The sequence below is a fragment of the Suricata suricatta genome, chromosome 2, assembly GCF_006229205.1.
Source record: "Suricata suricatta isolate VVHF042 chromosome 2, meerkat_22Aug2017_6uvM2_HiC, whole genome shotgun sequence".
Classification (NCBI taxonomy): Eukaryota; Metazoa; Chordata; class Mammalia; order Carnivora; family Herpestidae; genus Suricata; species Suricata suricatta.
Genome location: NC_043701.1, coordinates 133825821 through 133852759, shown reverse-complemented (window position 1 = coordinate 133852759; position 26939 = coordinate 133825821). Strand labels below are relative to the sequence as shown.

Sequence of the window (26939 nt, the reverse complement as noted above, 5' to 3'; positions counted from 1 at the left end):
AATATGTAGAATTTCAGAAAAAAATTTTCTGGAATATTTCATATTTATAAATGTATGTATCTTGTCCAGAGTGAACATTTAAAGGAGTTTTTTTGGTATTGATTTTGTTCTGGATGGTCAGTTTTAAGTTTGGAAACATAGTTAGATCCTCTGAGGTGATGTATACCTTAACATCACTATAGAAAGAGTTTTAGAACTCTAGAGCATACAATGGATTCCTTGGTTCAGAAGATATATTGTATCCAGCACCATCCAATAGTACTTACTGTGATGATAGAAATATTCTGTATCTGTGATGTCCAATATGGTAGCCACTCTCCACATATGGATATTGAGCACTTGAAGGTGGAGAGTGAAGACTGAGAAAATGAACTTTTCACTTTAATTAGTTTTAATTAAATAAATCAGTCACATGTGGCTGGTGGCTACTGATTTGGACAGTGCAGGTACAGACAGTGTTTTATGAGACATTTAATACCACCAGTAAGTAGTACATTCTGCAAATGCCCTAGTCCTTAAATCTTTCTTCAGAGCTCTTACCATGCTCCATTATTAACTGACCTTTTGACATAAAAGAGTTGAATTATGCAGGAACCTCTATCTTCTAAATTGTGTGGATCCGGATTTATATTCAGTTAGCACCAGAGCTTCATGTAAGAAAATATTCTGTGTTCACACTATCGTTATCCTTTCCTACTTAGAGATGGTTTGAATATAACACTTTCATTGAGATAAGTTCACATACTGTATGATTCATATAGTATTTAAAGCATATAATCCAGTGATTTTTAGTAGAGTCAGAGTTATGCAGCCATTACCACGATCAATTTTAGAACACTTTCATCACTCCAAAATGAAACCCTGTTGGCAATGTGACTCCTTACTTCTTCACCTTGTAGTCCTACACACCATCAGTCTACTTTCTGTCCTGTAAATTTGCCTTTTCTCTGGAAATTTTGTATAAATGCGATATGTGATCCTCTGTGACTGGACTTTATTCACTTACCACAATGCTTACAGGGTTCATCCATGTGATAGCATGTATCATACCTTATTCCCTTTTCGTTGGAAAATAATCGTCCGCTGTATGGATGTACCACATTTTATTCATTTCTCTGCTGGACATTTGTATCATTTCTTCTTTTTGACTAGTAGGATTAATGCCACTGTGAACATTTTCATACAAATTTTTGTGTGGGCATGTATTTTCACTTCTCTTGGGTATATGCTTAAAAGTGAAATTTCAGGTCATATGGTAAGCCAATGTTTAGCTCTTTGAGGAGATGCCACACTGTTTTCCAAAGTGGCTGCACCATTTTGCATTCCTACCAGCAGTGCGTGAAGGTTCCAGTTTCTCTCCTTCTTTGCCAACACTGGTTATTATCTATCTTTTTGGTTATTGCTATCATTTTTGATGTGAGGTGGTATCTCATTTTAGTTTTGATTTGCATTTCCTTGATGGCTAGTGCCACTTACAGATTTTGAACCTGTCATTAAACATTTCAGTCTTCATATGCCACTGCTGCTTCTTAATTGATACTTACTTAGCGTCAATGAATTTAAACTTTCACCTCTTAACAGGGGACCTGTTTTTAATTTGTGAAATATGTATGGTATTGGGATCTTTGATTAAGTGAATACTTTGTTATTAGAAGTTAGCGATGTATAATTCCAGTGGGCTAGCTAACATATATTATGCACATAGAGTTAGCACTCTGGACATATTTTATCAGTTCTATCTTGGTAGTCTCCATAGCTATATACAATAAAAGAGCATATTCAGAAGTGGAAATACAAATACTTTTGAGTGTCTATTGGTAGGAAGGAAAGGGTAAATGTCTTAGAAAATATTCTGAGGGTTAAATAATTCTTAAGGATGCTTTGAATTTTCTATAACTTGGATTCTTCTGTATGATGAATTTGTACTTGAAAAGGACACAGGAATGAGGTATTTCACTTTTTCTTACCTGTTATCCCTTTCCTTTGAAATCCTGTTTCCTGTTATACTTCAAGGATGTCCTTTAGAATAAACATGCTAAATTAACACAAGGAGTTAGGGCATAGCTTTGATGAGGCTAAGGTCACAGATTTGCCACATTTCTGTGTAGAATGTCTGTAAAGATACCTTTGAACTGAAGGTGCTTTCTCATGGGGGGAGGGAGTTCCTTAAACCAACCCACATTGCATTGGTTGCAACCCAAGTCAGGATTGCCAGCATTTTTGGCTACTTAATGTGTGAATTTTTATATATTTTTACATTTTACATTTTATTTTAAAATGCATACAGCTTATACAAAATCTTGGGCTTTTAGACTGCAAGGGCCTTTGGGGATTACCTAATCTTAACCTGAACTATGTAAATGGACTGAGGTCCATAAAAGAGACATAATTTGGTTAAGAAAATAGCTCATTGTATACACATGCACACACACACACGCGTGCACGCACGCCACATCTTTTTTTATCCATTTATTTGTTGATCAACACTTTGCTTGCATATCTTAGCTATTCTAAATAATGTTGCAATAAACATAGGGTACATATATCTTTTTGAATTAGTGTTTTTCTTTACTTTGGGTAAATACCCCAAAGTGGAATTACTAGATAGTGTGGTGTTTCTGTTTTTAATTTTTTAAGGAAACTCCATCCTTTTGTTCCAGCTTACATTCCCACCAACAGTGCATGAGGGCTCCCTTTTCTCTATGTCCTTGCCAAAACTCACTATTTCTTGTCTTTTGATGAATGGATAAAGAAGATGTGGGGTGTGTGTGTGTGTGTGTGTGTGTGTGTGTGTGTGTGCATGCACGCATATGCATATACCACAGGGTATGACTCAGCCATAAAAAAGAATGAATTCTTGCCATATGTGACAACATAGATGGACCTAGAGGGTATTATGCAAAGTGAAATAAATCAGACAGAAAAAAAGACAAATGCCTTAATGATTTTACTTATATGTGGAAACTAAAAAACAAACAAAAATAGAAGCCTACTAATAACTATAGAGAACAAACCGCTGGTTGCCAGAGAGGAGGTGAGGGGTGGGATGGGCAAAATAGGTGAAGGGGATTAAGAGGTACAAATTTCTAGCTACAAAATAAGGGCACCTGGGTGGCTCAGTCAGTAAAAAAGGGTCCGACTTTGGCTCAGGTCATGATCTCACGGTTCATGGGTTCGAGCCCCGTACTGGGTTCTGTGCTGACATCTTGGCAGCTCAGAGCTTGGAGCCTGCTTTGGATTCTGTGTCTCCCTCTCTCTGCCCCTCTCCTGCTTGCTCTCTCTCTCTCTCTCTCTCAAAAATAAATAAAAATTAAAAAATAATTTACAGAGATGAAAAGTATAACATTGGAAAGAAATATAGTCAATAATATTGTAATAATGTTGTATGGCAGATCGTGTATGGCAGATAGTGACTACACTTATGATGAGCCCTGAGTAATGTATGGAATTGTTGAGTCACTGTGTTGTGCACCTGAAACTAATTCAACACTGACGTCAGCGATAGTTCAATTAAAAAGAAAAAGACTGTGGCTGATTACATACCTAAGCTACCTCAAGCCCTTGGACAGTGCTGAATGAATGAGTGAATGTGTACTGAGTTGACAACAGCTGAGACGAGACGCCGGGCCTCTTGACTCAGCCGCCTTTCCCTCCCATTCTGCCACTTTCCAGGTAGTACATTTTGCTAGTTATACCTAATGAAACCCAAAAGGAAACAAACATAAATAACCCAAGCTTCTCTTCTAACATTATCTTTGATATATTTACAGCTGAAGGCAGGTACAATCTCCACACAGCGGATGGCAAATACATCTTCAAGGAAAGAGAATCATTTGATGGCCGAAACATTCTAAAGGTCAGTACATAGCAGGTGAATTGGAAACTCTTTGGCACATGTCCTAAAATAAGAAAGGAAAACAAGTTGTTCTCCTTTCAGCAATAAAGTACATTTTTCTCATGCTTCCCATAAAGATTATTGATTGAAAGCCTGGCTAAAAAAAAAAAATTTTTTTTAATGTCCTAAAGGAAAAGGGAAATCTTTTTTGAATCTATTGAGGCTGTGATACCTCTTAGAGTACTTGAAATTGATGATTTAAGAAACAAGTATTCAAGCTACTTGGGCCGATAGCAGTAAGTCGATTTTAACTTGGTGAGTTTTACTCTGTATTTTACCTCTGGAGGTCTGAGTTTGCATTTTCTAAGTGAAAATTGTTCTAGTAGACTTTTCTCTTCACTCACCGCTCTCTAAAGTTGTTTTGTAATTTGTTTTTACTCAGGAATAGCCTCTGTATGAAAGTAGGCGGTTGGTCTCTGACTGTTGAGGCTTTGCTTCCTGAGTGTTAAAGTAATCTATGAAATTCCCATAGGTTTGCATTTATCTTTCTCCTACAGACCACATTCGGTAATATCCATGACTTATGCCCACTCTATCCGGGTAACGTGTCATTGTGTCTCTGGGCAAACATAAACATCAGTTGATGCAATGAAGAGGGTTTTAATTCTTCATTTCACTTGCTCTGTAAGGGGTTTAGGTCATACATTTTCAAAGCCATTGGATGTTTCTTAGGGCTGGGAGGAGAATGTATGTATAAAACTTCAGAATAAGCTTTAGCTTTAAAAGTGCTCCTTCTTTGTTCCTTCCCCGCCTCATCCTCCGTCGCCTTATCTGGTCACTTGGCACTTTTCTTGCCAGATGCCTAACGTCTGACCCCGTTACCTCTAATTCATGACTCCCTTCAGCACCTGCAGACTTCATACCGCAACACCCAGCAGGGCAATGGCCGCGTCCACTCCTGGGCAGGCGTTCAGGCTCCTACACTGCAGAGCTGTGTCGATTCCTTCTTCCCCTTGATGCCTTTCCTCTTTTTGAGTAGCTTTCTTGTTTTCAAATAGCTGTGGTAGCTTTGGTGTGAGTGGCAAGCTGCTAATGAATTCCGCAGATGCTTACTGATTCTTCCAGGCCACATCTTCCATGTGATATGAATCTTTTTCTTCCTCTGTCTCATTTTCTGGGCCTTTTCCAAGAATAGCATTCGTTATTTTGCTTTTGTGTTATTGTTGTTAGTTTGATTAAGAAACAAAAGTAGACTGAATGGGGCAAGAAATCTATAGGAATGACTTAAGCCAACTTGGTTCTTTGGGAATCGGAATTAGAGCTCAGAAGGTGTGCTGCTGAAAGTCAAGTGTGAGGCACTTTGACATCAGCAAGAGGCGGGCCATGGCAGAAAGCCTGTGCAGTATGAACAGCATGGGTCTCTCACCTGAAACTTAATTTCTCTCATTCTGGAAAGTCTGTCTTCCAATTTGAAGATGCTTTGCCTTGCAATCTTCCTACCCACCCCAGTGATGGCATGGGTGCAGCTCCCTCTAGTGTTAACAAGGGCTTGCTATGTTAGTAGTACCCTGACTGGTTGATGCCTCATCACAGTCTTAGAGCTGGGCTCAGCTAGGGGCTTAGAGACCACTTAATTCGCTTTCCCACTTTAATTTCTAGGGGCACAAGGTCCAACATGGTTAAAGTGGCTTGCCAAAGGTTACTGTTAGTAGCCGAGGCTGAAATGAGAGCACAAAGATTCTAATCACAAGTTAGCATCGTCTCTGCTGCCTCCCATAAAGAAGCTTAGTGTTTAGGTAGAGATCATTAGGTATTTGAAGTTGGGCATATCTGTTTGAACTGTAGTAATGTCTGATTAGAAGTCATTTCATAAATGTCAGGGCAATAGTGTGTGCCAATTTGTCTAAAATTGTGGCTAATTAAGACTTAGATGTTGAATTGAATGTAACACCAATACCAGCAGAAATACTGATTGTCTGTATACCATCTGCCAGACCATGTGCCCTGCAGATAAAACAGTCATTATGATACAATTCCTACCTTCCAGGAGCTTCCTGTCTTTGACGGGTACAGATAGATGGTTAATAGGCAATTATAATACAAAATGATGGGAGCGAGTTACAAGTATGGAGAAGTTCCTTTGAACACGGATAGTTAGAACAAAGTGTCTTTTGATACACTGTCTACTATTTTACTTTCTAATCATTGGCTGCAGTAAATATAATCTTTCACCTATATTCAATCAAAGGAATTCACTTTTCCTTGAGAATAAAGGTAAAATGTGGCCTCCAACAATTACCCACACCCAAACGCAGAAGTAGCTATGGTAGCTTGCCTTTTAGAATTACCATGAATGAATGCGACTTTCTCAGTTAGAACATAAGAACCCATGGGCCCTGACACGCTTGGGGGGAAAAAGATTCCCAAAAACCAATGAATTATATATGTAGCTTTTGTATCATATAAAATTATTACATTCAAAAAGAAAAAACATCAATTGCACTAACAAGAGAGGAGCTGACCTGGACGAAACCAGAAGGTGCCCAGCATTGGTTGTTCAGGAGCCCAAGCATGTGTGCGTAGCATATTAACAGCTGCTTAGGTCAAGGATCAGGAATGCTGGTGATGAGAAGCAGCCTTGGAAAAAAATCAGCTTCATTTACTATTCAAAGAGAAACAAAAGGAGAAAGCAAGTCACCGCACGTTTCTCTAAGAATGTAATAAGTAACAGCCAGCTGCTCTTCTCCCCCATGCAGGGAATTGGTCCTTTTGGCTTGGTGTAATATTATGCGTTCTGGGTGCCTTAATAAGAAGGGGGAAAGTCTTTAATGACTTTGGGAGGTAGAAGCCACATTTTTCTTTTGTACGGCTCTTTTGAGAGTTGTTGCAGCTGTAATAGACCAGTATTAGGTTATTCAGAGCTAAAATAAGAATTCTCTTACCTTAAGGAGGACTTTGAAAGAACTGACAAGTGAAGACTCATTCTCCAGTGTTTTCCAAATCAGAAAAGGAACATATGTAGTTGTGATGGGTTTTTATGAAGATGGACAGATAGCTCTGAAAGGAGAATGTACTCATGAAGATGACCTGGGCTCAATTCACAGGGTAATGTCCCCTCAGAGAGTTTCTATTTCTAACCTAAGAAATAGGAACCAAGATGCTATTTGTTTATCTATAAGGCAGTGATAAACTTGTAATTGGAGAAATCGGGTTGACCTAAAGACACACTGCCAGAAAGAACCACTCCCTTGCAAGTGGCTCAGTCAGAAACTGCCAGCTTCAGAGAGAGAAGTGGGCTTAAGGGCAGTCTGTTCCGGAGGGCCTGTGAACCGACCCTAAGCAACAGAATCATGATTCCAAGACTGTGCTCTCAGCAGACTGAATAGGAGTGCAGTATTAACTGTCCGAAAGCATAGCATCTGACTGCAGAGTGAGGAGGAGATATTAGGGCCCTAGGTTGTACTCACTAGAGGAGGCGATGTGATACAAATAAAGGCACAGTTGTTACAGTATTTGGGAAGGAATAGAAAGAAAGTGCTATAGGTCCAGAATCAAAGGACATCCTGTAAGTGCCATTTCTTTAGACACTTAAAAATCATGGAAAATATAAACCAAGTAAAAAGGAGATGAATTTGTGCCTTTTGCATTTTATATATAGGAATCTCTAAATCTAAAGAAAGAAGGAATTGGTGCTTTTAAATTAACTGTATTGGGGGTGCCTAGGTGGTTCAGTAGGTTAAGCGTCCGACTCTTAATTTCAGCTCAGGTCATGATCTCAGGATCATGAGATCAAACCCTCCATCAGGGCTCCATGCTGGATGTGGAAAGGAGAACGTACTCATGAAGATGACCTTCTCTTCTCTTCTCTCTTCTCTTCTCTTCTCTTCTCTTCTCTTCTCTTCTCTTCTCTTCTCTTCCTCTCTCTCAAAAAAGAAATAGCCATATTGATTTTTAATATTTCACTTATTTTTGAAAATATGTTTTAAATCTGTCTAGGTACGTTGAGACTTTTCTTGAAAGCTGTAAATGAAAGTAACTCAAATATTTCATTCATTTTTGCTTTTGTTCCATCTCTGTCCCTTAACCACTTTAAAAGAAAGGACAGGTTGGGGCACCTAGGTGGCTCAGTTGGTTAAGCTCTCGACTTTGGCTCAGGTCATGATCTCGCGGTTTGTGGGTTCGAGCCCCACATCGGGCTTTGTGCTGACAGCTCAGAGCCTGGAGCCTGCTTCCGATTCTGTGTGTGTGTCTCTCTCTCTGCCCCTCCCCCACTCATGCTCTGTCTCTCTCTGTCTCTCAAAAATGAATAAACATGAAAAAAAAATTTTTTTAAAGAAAGGACAGTTAGAATAAATAAACTTAAATGAGACCTTTAACTTAAGGAAGCTGTTTAAAGATATTTTATCTTTTTTGGTAAAATATATACATAGAACAGTGCATGAAACATACACATTTCACAAATAATCATGAAATGAACAATATAACTACTATGTAGGTCAAAAAGTACAACATATCTCCCATGTCCCTCCCTGGCCAACTCTTTTGTTTGTCCCAAGGTAGCAAATGCACAATTAAATTCTTTTTTTAATTTTTTAAATGTTTTTTTATTTATATCTGTGAGACAGAGAGAGACAGTGCAAGCAGAGGAGGATCAGAGAGAGAGGGAGACACAGAACCGGAAGCAGGCTCCAGGCTCTGAGCTAGCTGTCAGCACAGAGCCCAACGTGAGGCTTGAACACATGAACCGTGAGGACATGACCTAAGCCAAAGCCAGCCACTTAACCAACTGAGCAAACACTCTCAGTGAAGATGCTTGTTTTGAATGATTACTTTGTTTCAAAGTATTAGAAGAATATTGGAAAGCTGAATTCACTTGTTTTTTTTCTAGGAAAGAGATGTGAGACTGGGAACTATATAGAAATTGAACAAACAAACAAAAAGATAAGAGGGGCACCCGGCTGGCTCAGTTGGTGGAGCATAATGCAACTCTTAATCTCAGGGTCATGAGTTCGAGCCCTACATTGGGCGTGGAACTTCTTTAAATATATATGTTTGTATTTATGTATATACACATATATTTATATATATTTCTTTGTATGACTACAAAGAAAGACTAATGTTTATAAACTGTTATCTCTAAGGAAGAAAACATCATGTCTTTCATCATCAGCTCAGTATTCAGCCATATAATATACTGTTATTGACAATCACTTCTTAGTCACATGGCTCATTAGGATTTTTTTTCCCCCAAAACTGCTCTTTCAGAAAGACTTGCCTTGAGAGGCTCTCACCACTTGTCCCATTGCACTATTATCTCAGGACAAATAACAGCAAACTGAATGTGGCCTCAGGTTATTCTCTCACATCCCCACCCTAACTAGGGGGGTGTTTTTACTACCTGAAATTTCTGTGACTTGACATTTTTTTCTGTGACTTGAAATTTTCTCACTTAGGTAAGGAAAATCACTAAACAGATGTCGCTTCCTCCCTAAGCTAATTTTGCTTCTACATTATGGACACTTACTAAGCTCGGTCCCCTTGGACATACAAATAGTTTGTAATAGCTTTGTCCATAGCATCAAAAACAGTCACATTATTCTTGGTAATCATGCGAAGTAGGAAACATGTTAGCGGAGCAAACATATAACTTTCTGAAAAATTTAACTCGTCAAGTAAAGATGTGGAAAAGGTCAATTAGAGAATCCATGGAAATTATACTCACGTACATATATATTCAATTAAGGATTGGAAGATAGAGTTAAAATGTCTGGCAAAGGTGAAGAGATAGAAAATATGAGAGGAAAATATGACAAAGAGGATCCTCAAATGTACAAAAATTAAGATTCTAAAAGGAGCGGGCTCCTGGGTGGCTCAGTCCATTAAGAGGCCAACTCTTGATTTCAGCAAAAATCATGATCTCACAGTCATGGTTCAAGCCCCACATCGAGCTCTGTGTTCATCGCATGGAGCCTGCTTCAGATCCTCTGTCTCCCTCTCTCTGCCCTTCCCCACCTCAAAAGTAAATAAATGTTAAAATTTTTTTAAAGATTCTAAAAGGAGATAATAGACTATTAATTCTTGAACTTAGATGAAGGAGGTTCTATATTGGTAGTGCATCCAGGCACTTGGGAGTTGCAAAGAAAAATCCTCTCCAGAAGACAGTTTCATCACCCTCCACCTACTAATATTCCTCAAAGGAACTTTTCCCCTCAAACTGGCCAATACACCGACAACTAGACATGAGGGGACCATTCTCTGTAAGCAAACAGACATCCAAAACTCAGACACAGGATTCTGCAGTCATCAGACTCCGACTAAAAACAGCTATGCTTCTTCTATTCAAAAGAATAAAAGCCAAACTTAAAATTCTTATCAGATCATTGGGAACTGTTACAAAAGCAAAATGACATAGCAGTTTTGAAAACCAAATGGAAACGCTAGAACCTGAAAATGCAGTAATTGAAATTAGGAGCTCAGCAGCACCTACGTTCGCAGCAGCATAGACGTAGCAAAAGCGGTGTGGTGAACTGGAAGGTCAGAAGAAATCATTCAGAACGTTGCATGGACAGAGGGATAGGTAAAAATTAGAGCTGAGAGGATACGAGACTTGGAGGGTAGAGTGAGAAGAGCCAACATACATCTACTCCAAGTCCCAGAAGGAGAGGGGAGCACGAATGGGCAGAGCTGATGGAGGGCACAGGCATTCCAAACAGGAGTTCTGTGAAGTGAGCTTATATGATGCTTTTCTTTCCTACACTCGTGACTGTCTCCCGGACAGCTGACAGTCTTACTGAACTACTCGGCCCCCAGCAGGTATTAAACTGAATGGCTAAAATTTGTTGACAGTAGCTACATTACAACGAACAAAAAAACAAAACAAAATTCAGCTGAAGAATGCTTTTCTTAAAGCAGATGATTATAAAAAGAAGAAGAAGACGGATAAAATGTATCCAGGAATTCTTTTTACCATTCTTATAACTTTGCTAAAAGTCTGAAACTGTCAGAATAAAAATTTCTAAACGTAGAAACGACAGACGTGCATGTAGGAGGGGAATAGGACACTAGCCATTTGCTCTATTTTTTTTTTAATAACCACCTTCCAGAAGAGTTTGTTGAAATCTTAGCTGTGTTTTGTTTCAACGTTTAGAATAGATGCAACTTTTCAGAACTGTTGATCTTACTGCAAAATATTACCATTTGATTTCAAAGGGTATAAAAATTGAACATGAGGAGCAATTTTGTGTTTAGATTGTTTCATATTAGAGCAAGCTACTAGGAAGGTAGTGGCATCTTTCATTAGAATGCTTTTTGTTTTGTTTAAGAAATGAGAGTTCATTTCATTTCATTCTCCCTGCTGTCATCCCTTTCAAACTATTCCCTATTTAGTTCCCTGAAGCCTGTCCCTCACCTCTATTGTTGAGCTGGAACAGCACTGTAAAAGGTCACCACTCGTCCCTATTTGTTCAGTGCCTTGACCCACTTCTACTTTTTTCCAGTAACCGCATTGAGAGTATTAAGCCATTTTCTCCTTCTGATGTTCTCTTCTCTTGGCTTCAGTGCCAATTGGCACTCCTGGTTTCTACCCTGCCAGTGAATCTACTTTTTTTTTCTTTTTTTTTTTTTTTTACATTCACTGCCTTGTAGGGCTACTTTCTGAGGTTTTGTCCTTATCTCTGTTTTTCTCTTAACTGCAGTCTTGTTTTGTGCAAATATGACTCATTCTTCACGTACAGATACTACGTCCTCCAAGATGGTCGAGGATGCTCTTCCCCCTCTCCTCACTCTGATTGTACAGAGAGGTGTCATGTGCTCCCCAGTGTTTAGCAATGTTCTTGTACCTGGCAACCACTCAGGAAGCTTTTTCAGACTGACTCACTGACTAAAACTGTTTTTTACAGAAATCAGATTTGGAGGAGGAGATGAAAAAGATTTTCTGTTTGCCAAAGGAGATAGTTTTAACCCGTACATGAGATTGTAAACGCTTAGAGCAGGGCCCGGCAAACTACAGTCCAAGGGCCAAATATGTCCTGCCACCTGTTTTTGCACATGGCCCTCAAATTGTGACTGTTTTTTATATTTTGGGGTTTTTGGGGGGGGGGGCTTTTTGTTTTGTTTTTTTTAGTTACTGATTCAGTTTCTTTCCTGATTATCAGTGTGTTCAAGTTTTCTATTTCTTCCTGTTTGTTTTGGTAGTTGATACTTTTTTTTGAATGTTTATTTATTTTTGAAGGAGAGAGTGACAGAGCATGACAGGGAAGAGGCAGAGAGAGAGGGAGACACAGAATCTGAAGCAGGCTCCAGGCTCTGAGCTGTCAGCGCGGAGCCCGACATGGGGCTTGAACTCACACACCATGAGATCATGACCTGAGCCAAAGTCAGGCACTTAAGCCAACTGAGGCACCCAGGTGCCCCCCTGTTGTTTATATTTTTTTAATGGTTGAAAAAAATCAGAAGAAGAGCAATATTTAAGGACATTAACGAGGGCAACCAAAGACATGATTGCCAGTGAGTTCATGAAACCATCATTGAAATGAAACTGGAAAAGGAGCACTTAGCTGATTCTTGACAAAGCCAACATCCATTCTAGAAAAATGTTGTTGTCTGTTCATACATGGTGTTTCTCTCTCTTGAGTTTATGTTTATTGGTTATTCATATTTTCCGCGGTGCTAGGGTACTTGTGTATGTTATCTTGGCTCAGGCAGGGAATAAGGGGTTTGGAAAGGTCTAACCTGCACAATGACAAGGCCATGGTTTGGCAAAGACAATGACAGTAGAAAATATCTTCTTGAATACCTACTAAGTATAAAACACTAAGCTAGATGCTCAGTGTACTGGGGAGGGAGAATAAATAATTGTCTTTTCCCTCCAATTACATTCCTGTGAACTCTCTGAACAGGGTGCTTGTTTTCATTGTGGGAAATAGTAATATCTTTTATGGACTCATTTCTAGGGATCTGGTCATATCACTTGGGGTAGAGATCACAAATGAAGTGAGTTGGGTTATGGTTCATTTGGGGTCCATTGTAGCTGGGGGTTTTTTAATGTTTATTTTTTTGAGAGAGAGGGAGAGAGCACGAGCTGGGGAGGGGCAGAGAGAGAGGGGGATAGAAGATCCAAAGTGGGCGCTACGCTGATAGCAGCAAGCCTGGTCTGGAGCTTGAACTCTCAAAGTGAGAGATAGTGACCTGAGCCAAAGTTGGACACTTAACTAAGCGACCCAGCTGCCCCACTGTAGTTTTTGTAAGTTGTGGTACAACATACATGATAGAAGATTTCCCATTTTAACCAATTTAACTGTATAATTTAGAGGCATTAAGTGCAATTCACATTGTGCAACCACCACTGCCATCCATCTCCAGAACTTTTTTTATCATCCCAGTTTGAAACTCTGTACCCATTAAACAGGAAGTACTCATTCTCTCCTCTCATTCCTGGGTGCCCACCATTCTACTTTCTGACTCTATGGATTTGACTACTGTAAGCGTCTCATATAAGTAGAATCATACAATATTTTGCCCTTTTGTTTCTGGCCTTTTAAAAATTGTTTATTTATTTTTGAGAGAGAGAGAGAAAGCATGAGCAGGGATGGGGCAGAGAGAGGGGGAAACACAGAATCCAAAGCAGGCTCCAGGCTCTGAGCTGTCAGCACAGAGCCCGAAACAGGGTTCGAACTCACAAACCACGAGATCATGACCTGAGCCAGAGTTGGGCACATAACCCACAGAGCCACCCAGGCGCCCCAGTTCCTGGCTTATTTCAGTTACATGTTTTCAAGGTTCATCAATGTTGTAGCATGTATCAGGATTTTATGTCTTTTTAAGAATGAATAATATACCATGTATATATACTCCATTGCGTTTTTAGCTACAGTGTAGACAAGCCAGTAGCCAAATATAAATCTGTACCCAGAGATGGTGACAGGGCATTGTCTTTTTTGGAGCAGCCTATTGTTTACATTGGGTGGCTTGGTGCCAGCAAGACCTAACTGTTATTCCAAATGTTAGAGGACACTGGTGCGAACAGATCAAAGAACCAAGAGTGAAGTCCACTATGCCAGGAAACGTACTAAGTTGACGACTAATTAAGAAACAATGCCCTCTTTCCCATATCCCAAGAATGAAACAGTTTTCCAATTCATGCTCAAATGTGAACATTATTACAAGTTTAAAACGAAAACACAGGATGTAAGGCAACCAGGACAGCAATTCGGAGTTGACCCTCTCAGTTGTAGGTTAAAACATTGATACCATTTTCTTAAATTATAGAGGTCTTGTTCTCATAACTACTGAGCCTTTTGCTTATTGACATATAGCCCTTTGCAGAGGGAAAGGAGGCTGTCCGAACTGGGTCATGGACAGCTAAGCGTGGTCATAATACGTAATGTCTCACTGGTGCTGCTGGGGCAGGTCCACTGTGGTCCTGCCAGAGGACGAAGTACTTCATGTCTCCCCGTGTCATAAGATGACTTAGTTGAAAATCCAGGATAACATGTGGCAACCTCTCTCCCATCTTCTAGGGAACTGCTACAATCTCAGCTATTATTTGGACAACTGTTATTTGTATGTATTTACACCCTTGCCATCGTCTGATGTTTCTGAGGGCCATTCGATTTTGCCCAACTTCTGGGTGCTGTTCTCGTGTTGGAAAAGTTGGAACGGAGCTGGACCGAGCCTGATGACCTTGTTTTCTCCCCTCTCGCTTTGTTCTTTTTCTGAATGTGTTGCTTGGCACAGTAGTCAGCTCTTTTGTGCCCAGCCTCCCTAAAGCCACTTGCCTGGAAGCACGCAGGCCAAGAAGAAATCATCTCTGCTGCTGTTCCCAGTGCTCCCTTCCAGGGATTTCTTTCTGCTGACTTGCACTTCCTGTCTGATATATAATACAGGGATCAGGCACTTCTCTTCTGTTTCATTTGAGGGGACAGTTATGAATAATACCTGAGGGATGATGACCAAACCGAAAATAAGAGAGGTGACATACTTGAATGACCATGAAGAGGACATCTTCTGAGAGAAGAATGTATCTGCAGAAATATTACCTAGATTCATGCTGAAAAGCCACCTACTGGGGGCATCGAAGAGTCTGTGCTAGCCGGGAGCCACCAGCAGCAGTTTTGCCCGGCTAAGGCAGTAATGTCCGTGCCCCGAGTAATGCCCATGCCCGGCTAAGGCAGTAATGTCCAGCACCTTCTCTGGAATAAATTTTGTAGGAGACCAATTCCCAGCTGCACATCTCTGATGCTGCCTCTACCTGCTGCTGTGGAGCCCCGGGCAGAGCGCCCGTCTGTGTGCGGGGTTGGGTCCGGGCTGTGCCGCCCTGTGGGCACGGCCTCTTCCCTCTTCCTTCCTCCTACCTCCACCCCACATTTTTTTCTTGCCGCTTTTTTAAAATTGAACAGCCCTGCAGGGAGGGGAAGTCCCTTGACATTTTGAGTATTGAGGTGCTCAGCAGAACTGCCTGCCATCCTGTTTGTAGCTGTTTTAATTCACTCTCTAATAGGTCATTTGGCCTTACCAGCAGAGTCTTAAACTAAACTTGATAATCCTTACGTCAGCAGTGAGCTCAGGCCAAACATCCAAAAGTGCAGCCCTGAGTGATTATTTGAGGGGAGTTTCGAAGCCTTTATGCCCTGGCTCTGGCTGGCAGGCTTCTGCCTGGCGCCTCCTCAGGCCACGCTGTTAACATCCCTCATGCTCACTGTGGCTGAGACAAGGCAGGTGGTCTGGGAGAGTCCAGTGAATGAAGGACTCTCACCTTCACATTCCCATTCTGTGTAAGGAGCCCCTTCAGTCACTGGAGATGGGACTTGTGCTCTGGTGACGGGCCAGCTTTTGGTGCCCCTTTAGTGGAGGTGAGCAAAAGCAGGAGTGATGTGTGGATGGGGGGAAGGACAGCTGCTCCATGGACTTACGGCCTTCTTGCCGCGGTGCTGATGCAGGCACGGATGTTATCAGGACCTCCTCCCACAGACTGGCCTTCCCCTTGCTCCTCGGGGCTGCGGTGTCCCAGCCTTCTGGAAGTACATTATGCCCTCTCTCTATCGGCTATTATGAGCTATTACTATTGGCCCGCTCACCACTTGATCCACTGCAGTTTGTGGTTTCAGATGTTAAACGTGGCATCTTGGGCAGAGTCGGGGCTGCATTTGGAGAGGATTCTAGGAAAGCAAGCACCTGCTGGCCACACTGTCTTATTCTGAAGTAGGTGTGCCTGTTCCAGTCTTTATTTATTCTGAAGGCAGTGTCCCGATTCCAGGCTTTAAAAATACCACAGCCCTGCGAGAGCAGGTAATGACTACAGAGGCTGCGAGTTGTCAGAGTTCCCACTAAACCTTCTCCTCTTGTTCTTGAAAGGAAACTCTGCCTTTTGGTTCCTGTGATGATGGATTAATGGTTATAGTCGGTAAGTGATGATCATAATCAGAGCTCCAAATTCCATCTTATAATTGATCTTGCTGTAGTGCAGCACACCCTTGTGAAGCAGTGCCCCTTTTTAAAGATGGAGAAACTGGGGGGAGGACTGGCTGTGTGGTCATCGACAGGAAAGCATTAAAGTCTCATTTGTCCTAAGAACCATTCTGACCTCTCTCTCAATAGAAAAGAAGTTTCTGTCTCTGGTTTTCAGACCAATTTGTCTTGTCTGCACGTAGAGGAACATGGCTTAGTATAAATAGGCTCACGTGTGTTCTTTTGTGATATTTAGGAAGAATCCATAGGAGTACCGTCTTTATGAATATTTTTAAAGTAGATGGGAGGCTTCGTTTTGACCCCTGGATGGTGTTGGATCTCCATTTTCCTTCTTGTCTCCTATCTCCCACATTTACTTCAGAAGTAATGCTTCATGTAGCTGGAAGAAAAATGCAAAGTACCGGAAGGCCTGAGACTTTGAATTGCATGGAACCTGGGCAGAGATTCAGAACCTTTTGTTTGTTTGTTTTTTTAGGTGAGGGTAATTTTAGCAGAACTTTGAAATAAAGCTTATTTGTGGAAAACCCCTTATTTATTACCCCAGTTCTAAGCGAGATTAGTACTGTGACCTGTGCAGAGCTGTGATATCCTTCAGACTATTATATTTTCGGTCTGGGGTCCATTACTCTCTGCAACTACCTAAAGTCTTCCTCTCGGACGTTCTGAGGCGTCCCTCGTGAGGAGCGCTTCTGACGTTTATCATTATTTGTTTTGTTGCTTTTCGGAGAGGATCTGTGCCAGGGAATGTGCTGATCGCTTTTCACATCATTTGTTTCTCATCCTTGGCCACAGAACCACGTGAGTACTTTCTGTGCAGTCTGGCTGCACACACACAGCCCAAGGATGGCACTTCTCCACTTGGCGTCCTTTGGCACAGATTTGTTATTCAAACCGTGGTGCTGGAAACCCACTGGCTTGTAGGCGTGGCCTTCTGCTGGCCGGTGTTCTGGGCCTGGGCCCAGGGTTTCTTAAATTTATAGCCCAGTGTTAGTGGTTCTGTCCTATCTGGTTCCTTTCTCTTAAATGGAGCTAATAAAGCTCAGCTCTGGTGTACATCACAGCGATTTTTTGAAGGGTTCATGAGCTGGGATTTTTGAGATACTTTTAGATCCTTAGAGGAAAGGTGTGATTTAACCACAGCAAGGCTTCATGCTGGGAGTGCCTTCCCACAGAGCCCTGAGTGCTTGTCAGACTCCCTTCCACTCGTGCTCATGCCGTCCTCCCCGCTAGGGAGGGAGGTGGGTAAGCATTGTTGTTAAGTACAAAATAGTGTTATTACTGTTACTCTTCTCTGAAAACAGGGGGTAATTGTGAAAAATAGAACCTGGTAAAACAGATTATGGAAGAAAAACACTGGGGAAAACCTCAAAGTATCATGCACTTGACATTCCTGTTTACTTTGGGTCCTCTCGAAAGTCTGATTGTCCTACATGGAAACGATAGAAAACATCCCTTCTTCTGGAGAAATGGGACCCAGCACATCCTTCTAAATACTTGCATTAATTGAACACCAGAACTTATTTTCTCTTGCACTACTTTATGTTGTAAGGGTTAGTTTAACTCACATCTACCAGGAATGAGTGTACATTTCACAGGACTTCTATACTTTGGATCTTTATTTTGGACTTCGAAACTGCATTTCCTCATAGTGAAGTCATGTTGGACAGCAAATAGTTCCCTGAGGGCTCTCAGCACAAGAATTGGATTTTCGCAAAGGAGAGATCTTTGGAGAGAGGAGGCCGCTACTTTATCTAAGATGGAAAATAGAGAACAAGTCTCATTTGGGAAGCCACTTGGGCAGAGATCCCCGACAGGTTTACAGTGTGCTGTTGAGGATTGGCCGTTCATTCAGTTTAGTGGCTTGAGGTCACGATCCGAGAAGATTCCTTTCTACCCTCTTCCCACCTCTATTGAGACTTTTAGTCTCATTTTGCAGCCTAGTCACACATGGAGTTATTTCTGGTCTTTGATGGTTGTGTCACAGGTCCTAGGGAAGAAGTAGGAGGTCTGAAATGAAGGCAAGGAAAAATGACCACAGACCTTAAATCTTGCTATTTGTTTTCTTTCAGTGTCTACCATGACGTTACTAGAAATCAATAATTCTCTCTGTGTTGTCTCTAGGAAGCAAACATGTACAAACTAAGAAATGATAGGCTTCACAGATCATGAGAGCAGAGGACAGCGGGATGGGGTTGGATTTTATCTTGCACGTTTCTGTCAGCGAAGTCTTGGCTTTGACCTATTAAAAGAACAAAATTCAACTGAGTAAATTTAAAGATCTGATTGACTTTACTTAATGATTCATGAATCCGGCAATATCCCATCCTTGCAGATAAAGAGGAGCTCCAAGGAGATGTACAAAACGGAAGGCTTTTATCGGAAGAAGGGGGTTGGGTGGGAAAAGAAGTTTCTAGCAAAGAATGCTTTGTTTCAGGCAAGGTCACCTTCCTTTAGGGGGAAGGCAGGGGTCTGGCAGGCAGATGACCTCACCAGTACTGACCAGGTAGTTCCAGTTTGGTGAAAGGTCAGATTCCTGGGAGAGGCTGAGACTGCAGTTAGGTTAGTTATTAAGCCTTTGCTGACGTCAGGCTTAGTGCAGGTGACTCCATTTGGGGCCTGTTTTTATTTTTATTTATTTATTTATTTATTTATTTATTTATTTATTTTTGAGAGACAGCATGAGCAAGGGAAGGTCAGAGAGAGAGGAAGACACAGAATCTGAAGCAGGCTCCAGGCTCTGAGCTGTCAGCACAGAGCCTGACGCGGGGCTTGAACCCAAGAGCCATGGGATCATGACCTGAGCTGAAGCCTGACACTTAACCGACTGAGGCACCCAGGCACCCCTATTTTTATTTTTTTAACAGAATGTTTCATCTTGATAATCCAAGGTTCTGTCTTTACTTGGTGAAAGGAAAGGTTTGTTCCATTTTCTAAAGACACTGGGAGTATTCACTGAAAGATAGCAGCTGTGTGCCCAACACTTACCAAATATCGCATTTATACTTAGACTTAAAATTTTCTACTTCAGTTGTCCAATTTGGTACTTATTACTTACAAGTAGTTATCACGAGTGCTTGAAGTCTTCAATTCTCATTTTATTTCCTTGTCAACTACTTGTATTTCATGTAGCTGTTCATCATTCCGTCCCTGTGCAGCAGGCTTTTATAAAAGTGCAGGCTTCCAGTGCAGCAGGGCCCTAGGTGCGCGGGTCAGCAGCGAGGTTTCAGAAGGACAGTGGCTCAGGTTTCAGAACTCCCAAGGGAGTTGTTATAAAACTACAATGAGGAGGAGAAGTTTAAGTACCTCAATGTGATTCTTTTTTAATTTAACTTTTTCCTGTTACATCTTTTATTTCCCAAACAGTAGATCGCTTTGCTCTATCTGAACTACTTGAGGCTAGAGAGCCGACCAACCCGAGTTTTTTGCAGTTTAAGCTTTTTTCCTCTTTCGTCTCTCAGGTGCATAATTAAATAGAGCCGCTTGTGCTTATGTTCATCCAGAATTCCAGAATTCTTCCAGCTGCACTAGAGCAATCTGATTCCCACACCAGGTCCCGGAGACGGTGGCAGGCAAAGTAGGAGTAGCAGATGAAAGAATGTGCTCATTTCAGTCACTTGAGAGTGGCTGGCTGGGGCGCCCTCACCTCACGGTGGCTTGAGCTGGGGTGTTGGAAGAGGCACCCCCCACAGAAAGGGGCTGGGCATGCAGGGATACAGGAACCCAGACTCCAGAAGGTAGGCTGCCCAGGCTTACCTCTCCATTTGCCTTTTTCTTTCCCAGCTTTATGAATCTCAGCTTCGCACCCTTTACTGGCCTTGTAACCATGGGCAAGTTACTTAAGCCTTGTAAACTTCAAGTTCAGCTCTGCCATGGGAACTAATAATTAGTATCTGCTTCTTGGGATTTTGAGGATCCCATCAGATGGTCATGTGGAGCTCCCAGCATAATGCCTGGCACACATGCTTGCCCAGTAAGTTGGCCAGTAACAATTTTTATTTTATTAGTGTTGTCAATACATATGTACTCTTCATTCTGATTTTTTAATATGCATTTAAAAATACTGGTATTAGTAACTTTGTTAAAAATCTCCTGTTATGGGGCACCTGGGTAGCTCAGTTAGTTCAACGTTCAATTCTTGATCTCAGTTCAGGTCTTGATCTCAGGGCTATGAGTTCAAGCTCTGGGTTGGGCTCCATACTGGCCTGAAGCCTACTTAAAAAAAAATCTGTTAATTTGAGTTCATAAAAATTTAAATGGACGTAGTAAAAACCACCATAAGCAAAGTCAAAAAACAAATGACAAAGGAAGGGGGGATATATTTGCAATTCATAACACAAAGGGTTCACTTTCCTACTATATAAAGAACTACTACTCAATAAAAAAAAAAGACAAGTTTTTTATAGTGATGAGTTTCCATTTTTGTTTGTTTTCCCCCATAAAATAGCTCCCTCTCAGGAACGCTCTGTTACTGTCCATGGTACCTTTCTGTTTACTTTGTCATCCATGATTTTTCTCATCTCCTTATCCTGACTCCACCATCTCCAGAAAGTCACGGAGTCCTGTGTTTCATTCAGAGTATCTCACATCTGCTCCAGTCTTTCCAGGCATGCAACCGTGTTAGTCAAAAAGATGCTATCTCTGTCGTGACTGAAGTGCTGGCCTGGTTTCCTTCACTTTCTCTTGTTCTCGTCCAGCCGGCACAGTGTACCACACCCGGATCAGTTTCCCTAAAACAGGGTTTCATGTTGGGCCACCATCCTGCTCAGAAACCTTCATGCTTCCCCCCCCCAGCTAGAATGGAGTCTGACTTCTGAACAGGACCCTCACGGTCCCTTAATGTGATTCACCATCCTTATGTCTCTAGACTTAGTCTTTCTTACTATGGCTCTTCAGGGACCCTCCAGACACCTAGCCTGGTCTGCTTGGCCTGGCCCACCATGCCCATTTCTGCCTTCATGCTGCTCTCCTCCTCCTGTTTGCTCCGTCTTATGCTTGCCACAGGCCCAGCTCAGTTCCTGTCTCCTCGAGATGGCTGTCCTAGGTGCCCACCCTCAGCATCCATTGTTTTCTTGCCTCGCTGCATTTATGGATTGCCCGTACCTCCGCTCTCACACTTAACTGTTGCCACCTTTGTTGGCTAAGGTAAACTTTTTCATTGAAGCAGAACATAATACAGAAAAGTACACAGATCACAAAGTAGGTCAGTGACTTTTCACAAGGTGGACATCTTTATATCATCCATGTCCTCTCTTCTGTTCACACCCTTTCTCCCTAACTAGACGGTAAGCACCTGGGAGACAAGACCGAATCGTATGCCTTTTCATCAAACTGCATCACATCAGGTGCTCAGTGACATTTCACATCAGGAATTGGAGCTAAGAAAGGGTTCCAGGCTTTGACAGAGAAGAAACAGATAGACATTTAAAGGACTATGTGAAGTTTCCATTACTAACAGCAAATTCTTTCTTGACAGTCAGTTATGGTTGAGACATGATTAGAGGTAATATAATTTTGGTGAGTCCTGTTCAAGGATTCCTAGATAGATGGATGGATGTGAAACCTGTATGTAAATAAGACCTTTAAATCTAATGCAAACAAGGCCATGTCATACTTTGTCTTTTCACACATAATGTTCACAGACATGTGCAGCATGAGTTTTTGTTGTCATTCTCTGCAGCAAATATTTATTGATCACATGCATCCAACTAGGTACGGTTCCAGCGCACAGTAGTATTCAGCTGTGAAGAACATAAAAGATCCTTCCTCTGTAGAACTTATACTTTATGGAGTCACTAGAAACAATTGATAGAACTAAAAGAAAGGCTTAAGACTAAAGATATAACAAGGAATAAACAATACGATAACTGAAAAAGTGTTACAAAATCCTCATCAACAGACAGAGGGAATAGAATACGGAGATAGGAGGGGCTGAAGGAAGATTAGCACCATGCTAGGGACTTCTGGGTAAGAAGTCCATTGGTGACATTATCAAAAGGTATGAAAGAGGATGGCAACTCAGGTAAAAGAAGTCCAGGGTAGAGAGAACAGAGAGATGTCAAAAACCATCATAGGAAATACTTAATTTTCAAGAGCCCCTTACAGTTTACAAGGAAGGTACTTTGACTTGTTCCTCTTACTGGATCTTGGCCCACTCTGATCTCGTACCGTCTGATCTGTGTGTGTCATCTACACACAGTCACGCAGCTCCCGTGTGCCGTGTCCCGTGCGCTGACTGCAGCGCTCTTTCCCAGGCTGCTCTTAGCACCGTATTTACTATTTACTTTAAACTTAAAGCACGAGGACCTCTCCGGCAAGTCACACTGTCCCCAGGTTAGCCACATAAGGCAAAGTGAAGTTACGGGGGTCTCATTTGCCAGCTCCCAGCTGTGGCTCTATCACTAGGAAACATAGGCACAGGGAGTAGGAGGTGGAGGACCCACCCATAGGCTGCTAATCCTTCAAAAGTAACTTGTTGAAAGTGTTATGAGTTCCCTTTTTGTTTAGTTTTGTCTTGTCTTTTATTGCCCCTTGGAGATACCCTTTTTGCACCTAGAAGGCTTCGGTTTGCAAAGCTATAAATCTGCCAGTCTTGTTGACATGGCTTTCACTTCAAATTAATGTTCAGCAAAGGGATTAGCAGATAACCATTTCGGGCTGCATTTCTTTACACAAAAGGGTGGATATGGTTTGAACAGGCTGCCAAAGCCAGGAAGAGAAGTTAATTGTATAAATCAATGCAGGCAAGAGCTGATCACCTTTCTGAAAGACAAGACGATGCAGCATACAACCTCTAAATAGATCTGTGGAGTCAAGTTGATGTCATGTTGAAGAATCAATATTTACTGGGCTCTACAAAGTTAGCCTTTAATGAACCCCAGGCATTTTGCTAGGTCACTAATTGCAGGAAGAGGAAAGGCAATAGCTGCTGAAGTCCATGGCTGTGGAGCTTGCATAAAACTAAGTCAAGAGACGGTCATTGCTTATGTGCAATGCTAGGTTATGCTAGGTTGTACCCAAGCATTGTTGGGTTTGTGTACTGAAAGCCTTTCTTGGGATTTTACTGACGTTTTAAGAAATGGCAACTCTTGCATCCTAACAGAAGGCAGACCCTTTACACTTTGACCACATTATCTAAGCAGTTAATTTTCCTAAGCAAGGATGAGTTCTGGTTATCATTTTAGATTCTGCTTTATAATTGTGATAATCATCAGGGCCAGTCCCTCTCAGGGTACGGCTCATCCCTACCTCTGACACACTTGCAAGCTTTTAGAGTGAAGAATTGGGGCACCGGGCTGGTTCAGCCGGTAGAGGGTAGAGCGTCTGACTCTTGATCTTGGGGTCATGAGTTCAAGTTCCATGTTGGGTATGGAGCCTACTCTAAAAATAAATAAATAAATAAATAAATTTTTTAAGTGAAGAATTATAGTAAAGAGTTTTACTTTATGATGCTGGCTTGAATCCAAGTCAGGTGGAAGGTTGTTGATAAATACTATCATTTGCACATGTAATATCATCCAGTAGAAAACTATTTGGTATGTATAAGTGTTCTATATTCCTCACGGGGTCGTCAGGATCACTCCTGGGTTAAGAACCTTATATTCTGTTTATTTTAGTCAGTGCTTCTACTAAATGTTGTTGACTGCTTGGAAGAAGGTACTGAATCAAATTTTCTCTTGGCTGTCATAAGATCCCATCAAGGATCCTATCAAGTCAGGAGCTGAAAGTCATAGAGGCAGCTTTGTTGGGCCCTGGGAGTCAGGGTGGGGCCCCGGGATGTTTGTTACAAGTTCTTGGTCATATCTGCTCAGTGGATCGTTTTGAAATTGACTTTTCAGCTCTCTTTTCCTAGTGCATTTTGTGAGAGGTGGCTTTAAAATTCAGGGCGCCTGGGTGGCCCAGTCGGTTAAGCGTCCAACTTTTAACTCACGGTCTCTCGGTTCATGGGTTCAAGCCCCGTATTAGGCTCAGTGCTGACAACTCAGAGCCTGGAGCCAGCTTCTGATTCTGGGTCTCCCTCTCTCTCTCTCTCTCTCCCCCTCCCCTGCTTGTGCTCTGTCATTCTCTCTCATCAAAAATAAACATTAAAAAAAATTTGTTTTTTACTTCACCGGAGAGAGCTGCTCTTCTTTTCTCCCACCCACATCCAGGATCAGTTTTCAGAATAAATACTCAAAAAGCGTGAGAGGTTTGTTGGGACTGTGGTAGTGTCTTTTTACAAGAGACCTGATGTTTGCTCTTTTCAGCTGTAATTTTCTTCGGACACTCATTCCGGGTTTGTATTCTTTCTTTCCAGCTCTTTGAGAACTTCTACTTCGGCACCCTGAAGCTCAATTCCATTCACATCTCCCAGAGGTTCACAGTAGACAGCTTTGGGAACTACGCCTCCTGTGGGCAGATCGACTTCTCCTGAGGAGGATCTTGGGAAGCGCTAGAAATTGAACATCCTCACGAAGTGCCGAGGGAAAGAGGATCTTCGTTTTCATTGCCAAGGAGAGATGTGGAAATTTGGACAGAGACTTTCCTGGGTGGTTCCTCACAACACAGCATGGCCTCTAATAGAATAGTTGTCCACAGTCAGCAAACTGCCGGTCAGCCCCGGTGGTTGTGGCCAGAGGGGACCTTGTGCTTGGAACCCTGGCTTGTTCCTCTTTCACAGGGTCTACTTTCTTTCTGAAGCTCTTCTCTGCAAGTGTAACCTCTCAAGCCCACTGGAGCTGGGATTCGCATTATTTCTTCTACACCTACCGATTTTGCCCCAGCCATTAAGCTCTTTCATATGAATGCTTTAGAAGAGAATTAAAGACCTTGTTTTATTACTATCTCCACCTAAATCAAATGTCTCCAATTTTAAGAAGATTTGATTTTTACTTCCCTTTGTACCGTAACTTTTAATCACTACCCAGAATTTCTTTATGGTAAAAAACATAGAAGGTTTACCGTCTTAGCTGTTTCTTTCTAAGTGTATATAGTTCAGTAGTGGTAAGTATATTCACATTGTTGTGAAACGTCTCCAGAACTTCCCCATCTTGCACATCTGAAACTATACCTGCGTCCCCCTCCCTCAAGTCTCTGGCAGACATTCTTCTACTTTCCCTTTCTATGAGCTTGACTGTTCTTGATACCTCACATGAGTGGAGTCCTGTGGCATTTGTCTTTTTGTGACTGACTGATTTCACTTAGCAGGAGGACATCCTCAACGTCCACGTGTTGTAGTGCGTGTCAGAATTTCCTCCCTTTAAGAGAGGCCAAATAATATTCTGTCTTACGTGTGCCTTATGTTTTATCCATTCGGCCACCAGTGGACACCTGGGTTTCTTGACCATTGTGAACAGTGCTCTGTGAACACGGGTGTTCACATACCTCTTCCTGATCCTGCTTTCAGTTCCTTTACTACTCAATTTTCTCTTTAGCGGAATAACTTCCATTTTTATCTTTTACTTTGACCTGTCCTTTTTCTTCTGAAGTTAGTACCCTTTTATGTTTGTTGGGTTCCTGTTCCTTATCCCGCCCTACCGCCCGGCCTTCCCAGGCCAGTGGTGGAGTTGCAGTATCGTGGCTCCTTTGTGTTGGCTCCGCAGGGTGGCAGCAGTAGAGACGCGGTGACATCAGCGGGGCCGCGCCGAGTTCCACGGGGCAGAGTCAGCCGCCACAGGCCCGGCTCCCGCCTCGCTCCTGCCTTGCTCTCATCTTCCTCTCCTCTTCACATCTCTTCTCCCTCCATATCCCCTCTTTCTCTTTCCTTTATTCCTTACTCTTGCTTTGATTCCTTCTGTTTGAGAAGTGTGACTCCGAACCCTGTGCACAGGAAGGGCTGAGTAGAACACTCAGATTTGTTCATCAGTGTGACTGCCCTCATCACTTGTGAATAAACCAATTTCCAGAGTAACTGTGTTCTTCTTTCAAGCTTACACAGTTTTAGTTTGACTCCCTTAGTCAACATGTGTCACGACAGTGTTGCTGCTGTCCCTTTAGTTGCTGGCAAAGCTGTTACTATTCCTCCAGAACTACCTATTCGTGCCCACAGGCGTGGTTTTTCCCCAAACACACAGTAACATGAGATTTTATCTCGTTTACCCTCAGTGGGTAGAGAGCTCGGTGCAGCGAGTTCTCTCAGAGATCGTGCTGAATCGCAGCGTTGACAGTGGAGGTCAGAGCCTCATTCCATCTCCGTGCTTCTCTCTTCCTGCCTCCCTTTCTGCCACTGGGCAGCCAGAAGTACAGATGTCTTACTTTGCTTTTAATTTTTTTAATGCTTATTTATTTTTGAGAGAGTGTAACAAAGGCAGAGAGACAAGTGAGTGTAAGCAGGGGAGTGGCAGAGAAAGAGAGAGGGAGATAGGATCTGAAGCAGGCTCCGTGCTGACAGCAGAAAGCCGGATGGAGGGTTCCAGTTCAGGAACCAGGAGATCATGACCTGAGCCAAAGTCGGACACTTACCTGACTCAGCCCCTTTAGGGTGCCCCTAAAGATGTCTTATTTTGGATGTTAGAGATTTCTGACTTGTGTTTCTAGTAAATGTCTTTTATCTTTGGAAAATGTAACTTTATATATCAAATCCTCAATTCTTTTTTTTTTTAAATCAAGATTTTATTTTTAAGTAATCTCTACGCCAGTGTGGGGCACAAACTCACAATCCTGA

At 42.0% G+C, this 26939-nt stretch overlaps 1 protein-coding gene across 2 annotated transcripts in view; it reads left to right on the top strand.

The window, feature by feature from the left end:
* ASCC1 (activating signal cointegrator 1 complex subunit 1) overlaps positions 1-26186 on the top strand; it is a 98733-nt gene extending 72547 nt beyond the window's left edge. For both annotated transcript variants that reach the window (XM_029931879.1, XM_029931880.1), the window contains exons 9-10: positions 3771-3856; positions 24594-26186. In XM_029931879.1, the coding sequence (XP_029787739.1) occupies positions 3771-3856; positions 24594-24710 (203 nt within the window). In that variant the 3' untranslated portion in view covers positions 24711-26186. The remainder of the gene's footprint in view (positions 1-3770; positions 3857-24593) is intronic.
* The last annotated feature ends 753 nt before the right edge of the window (positions 26187-26939 follow it).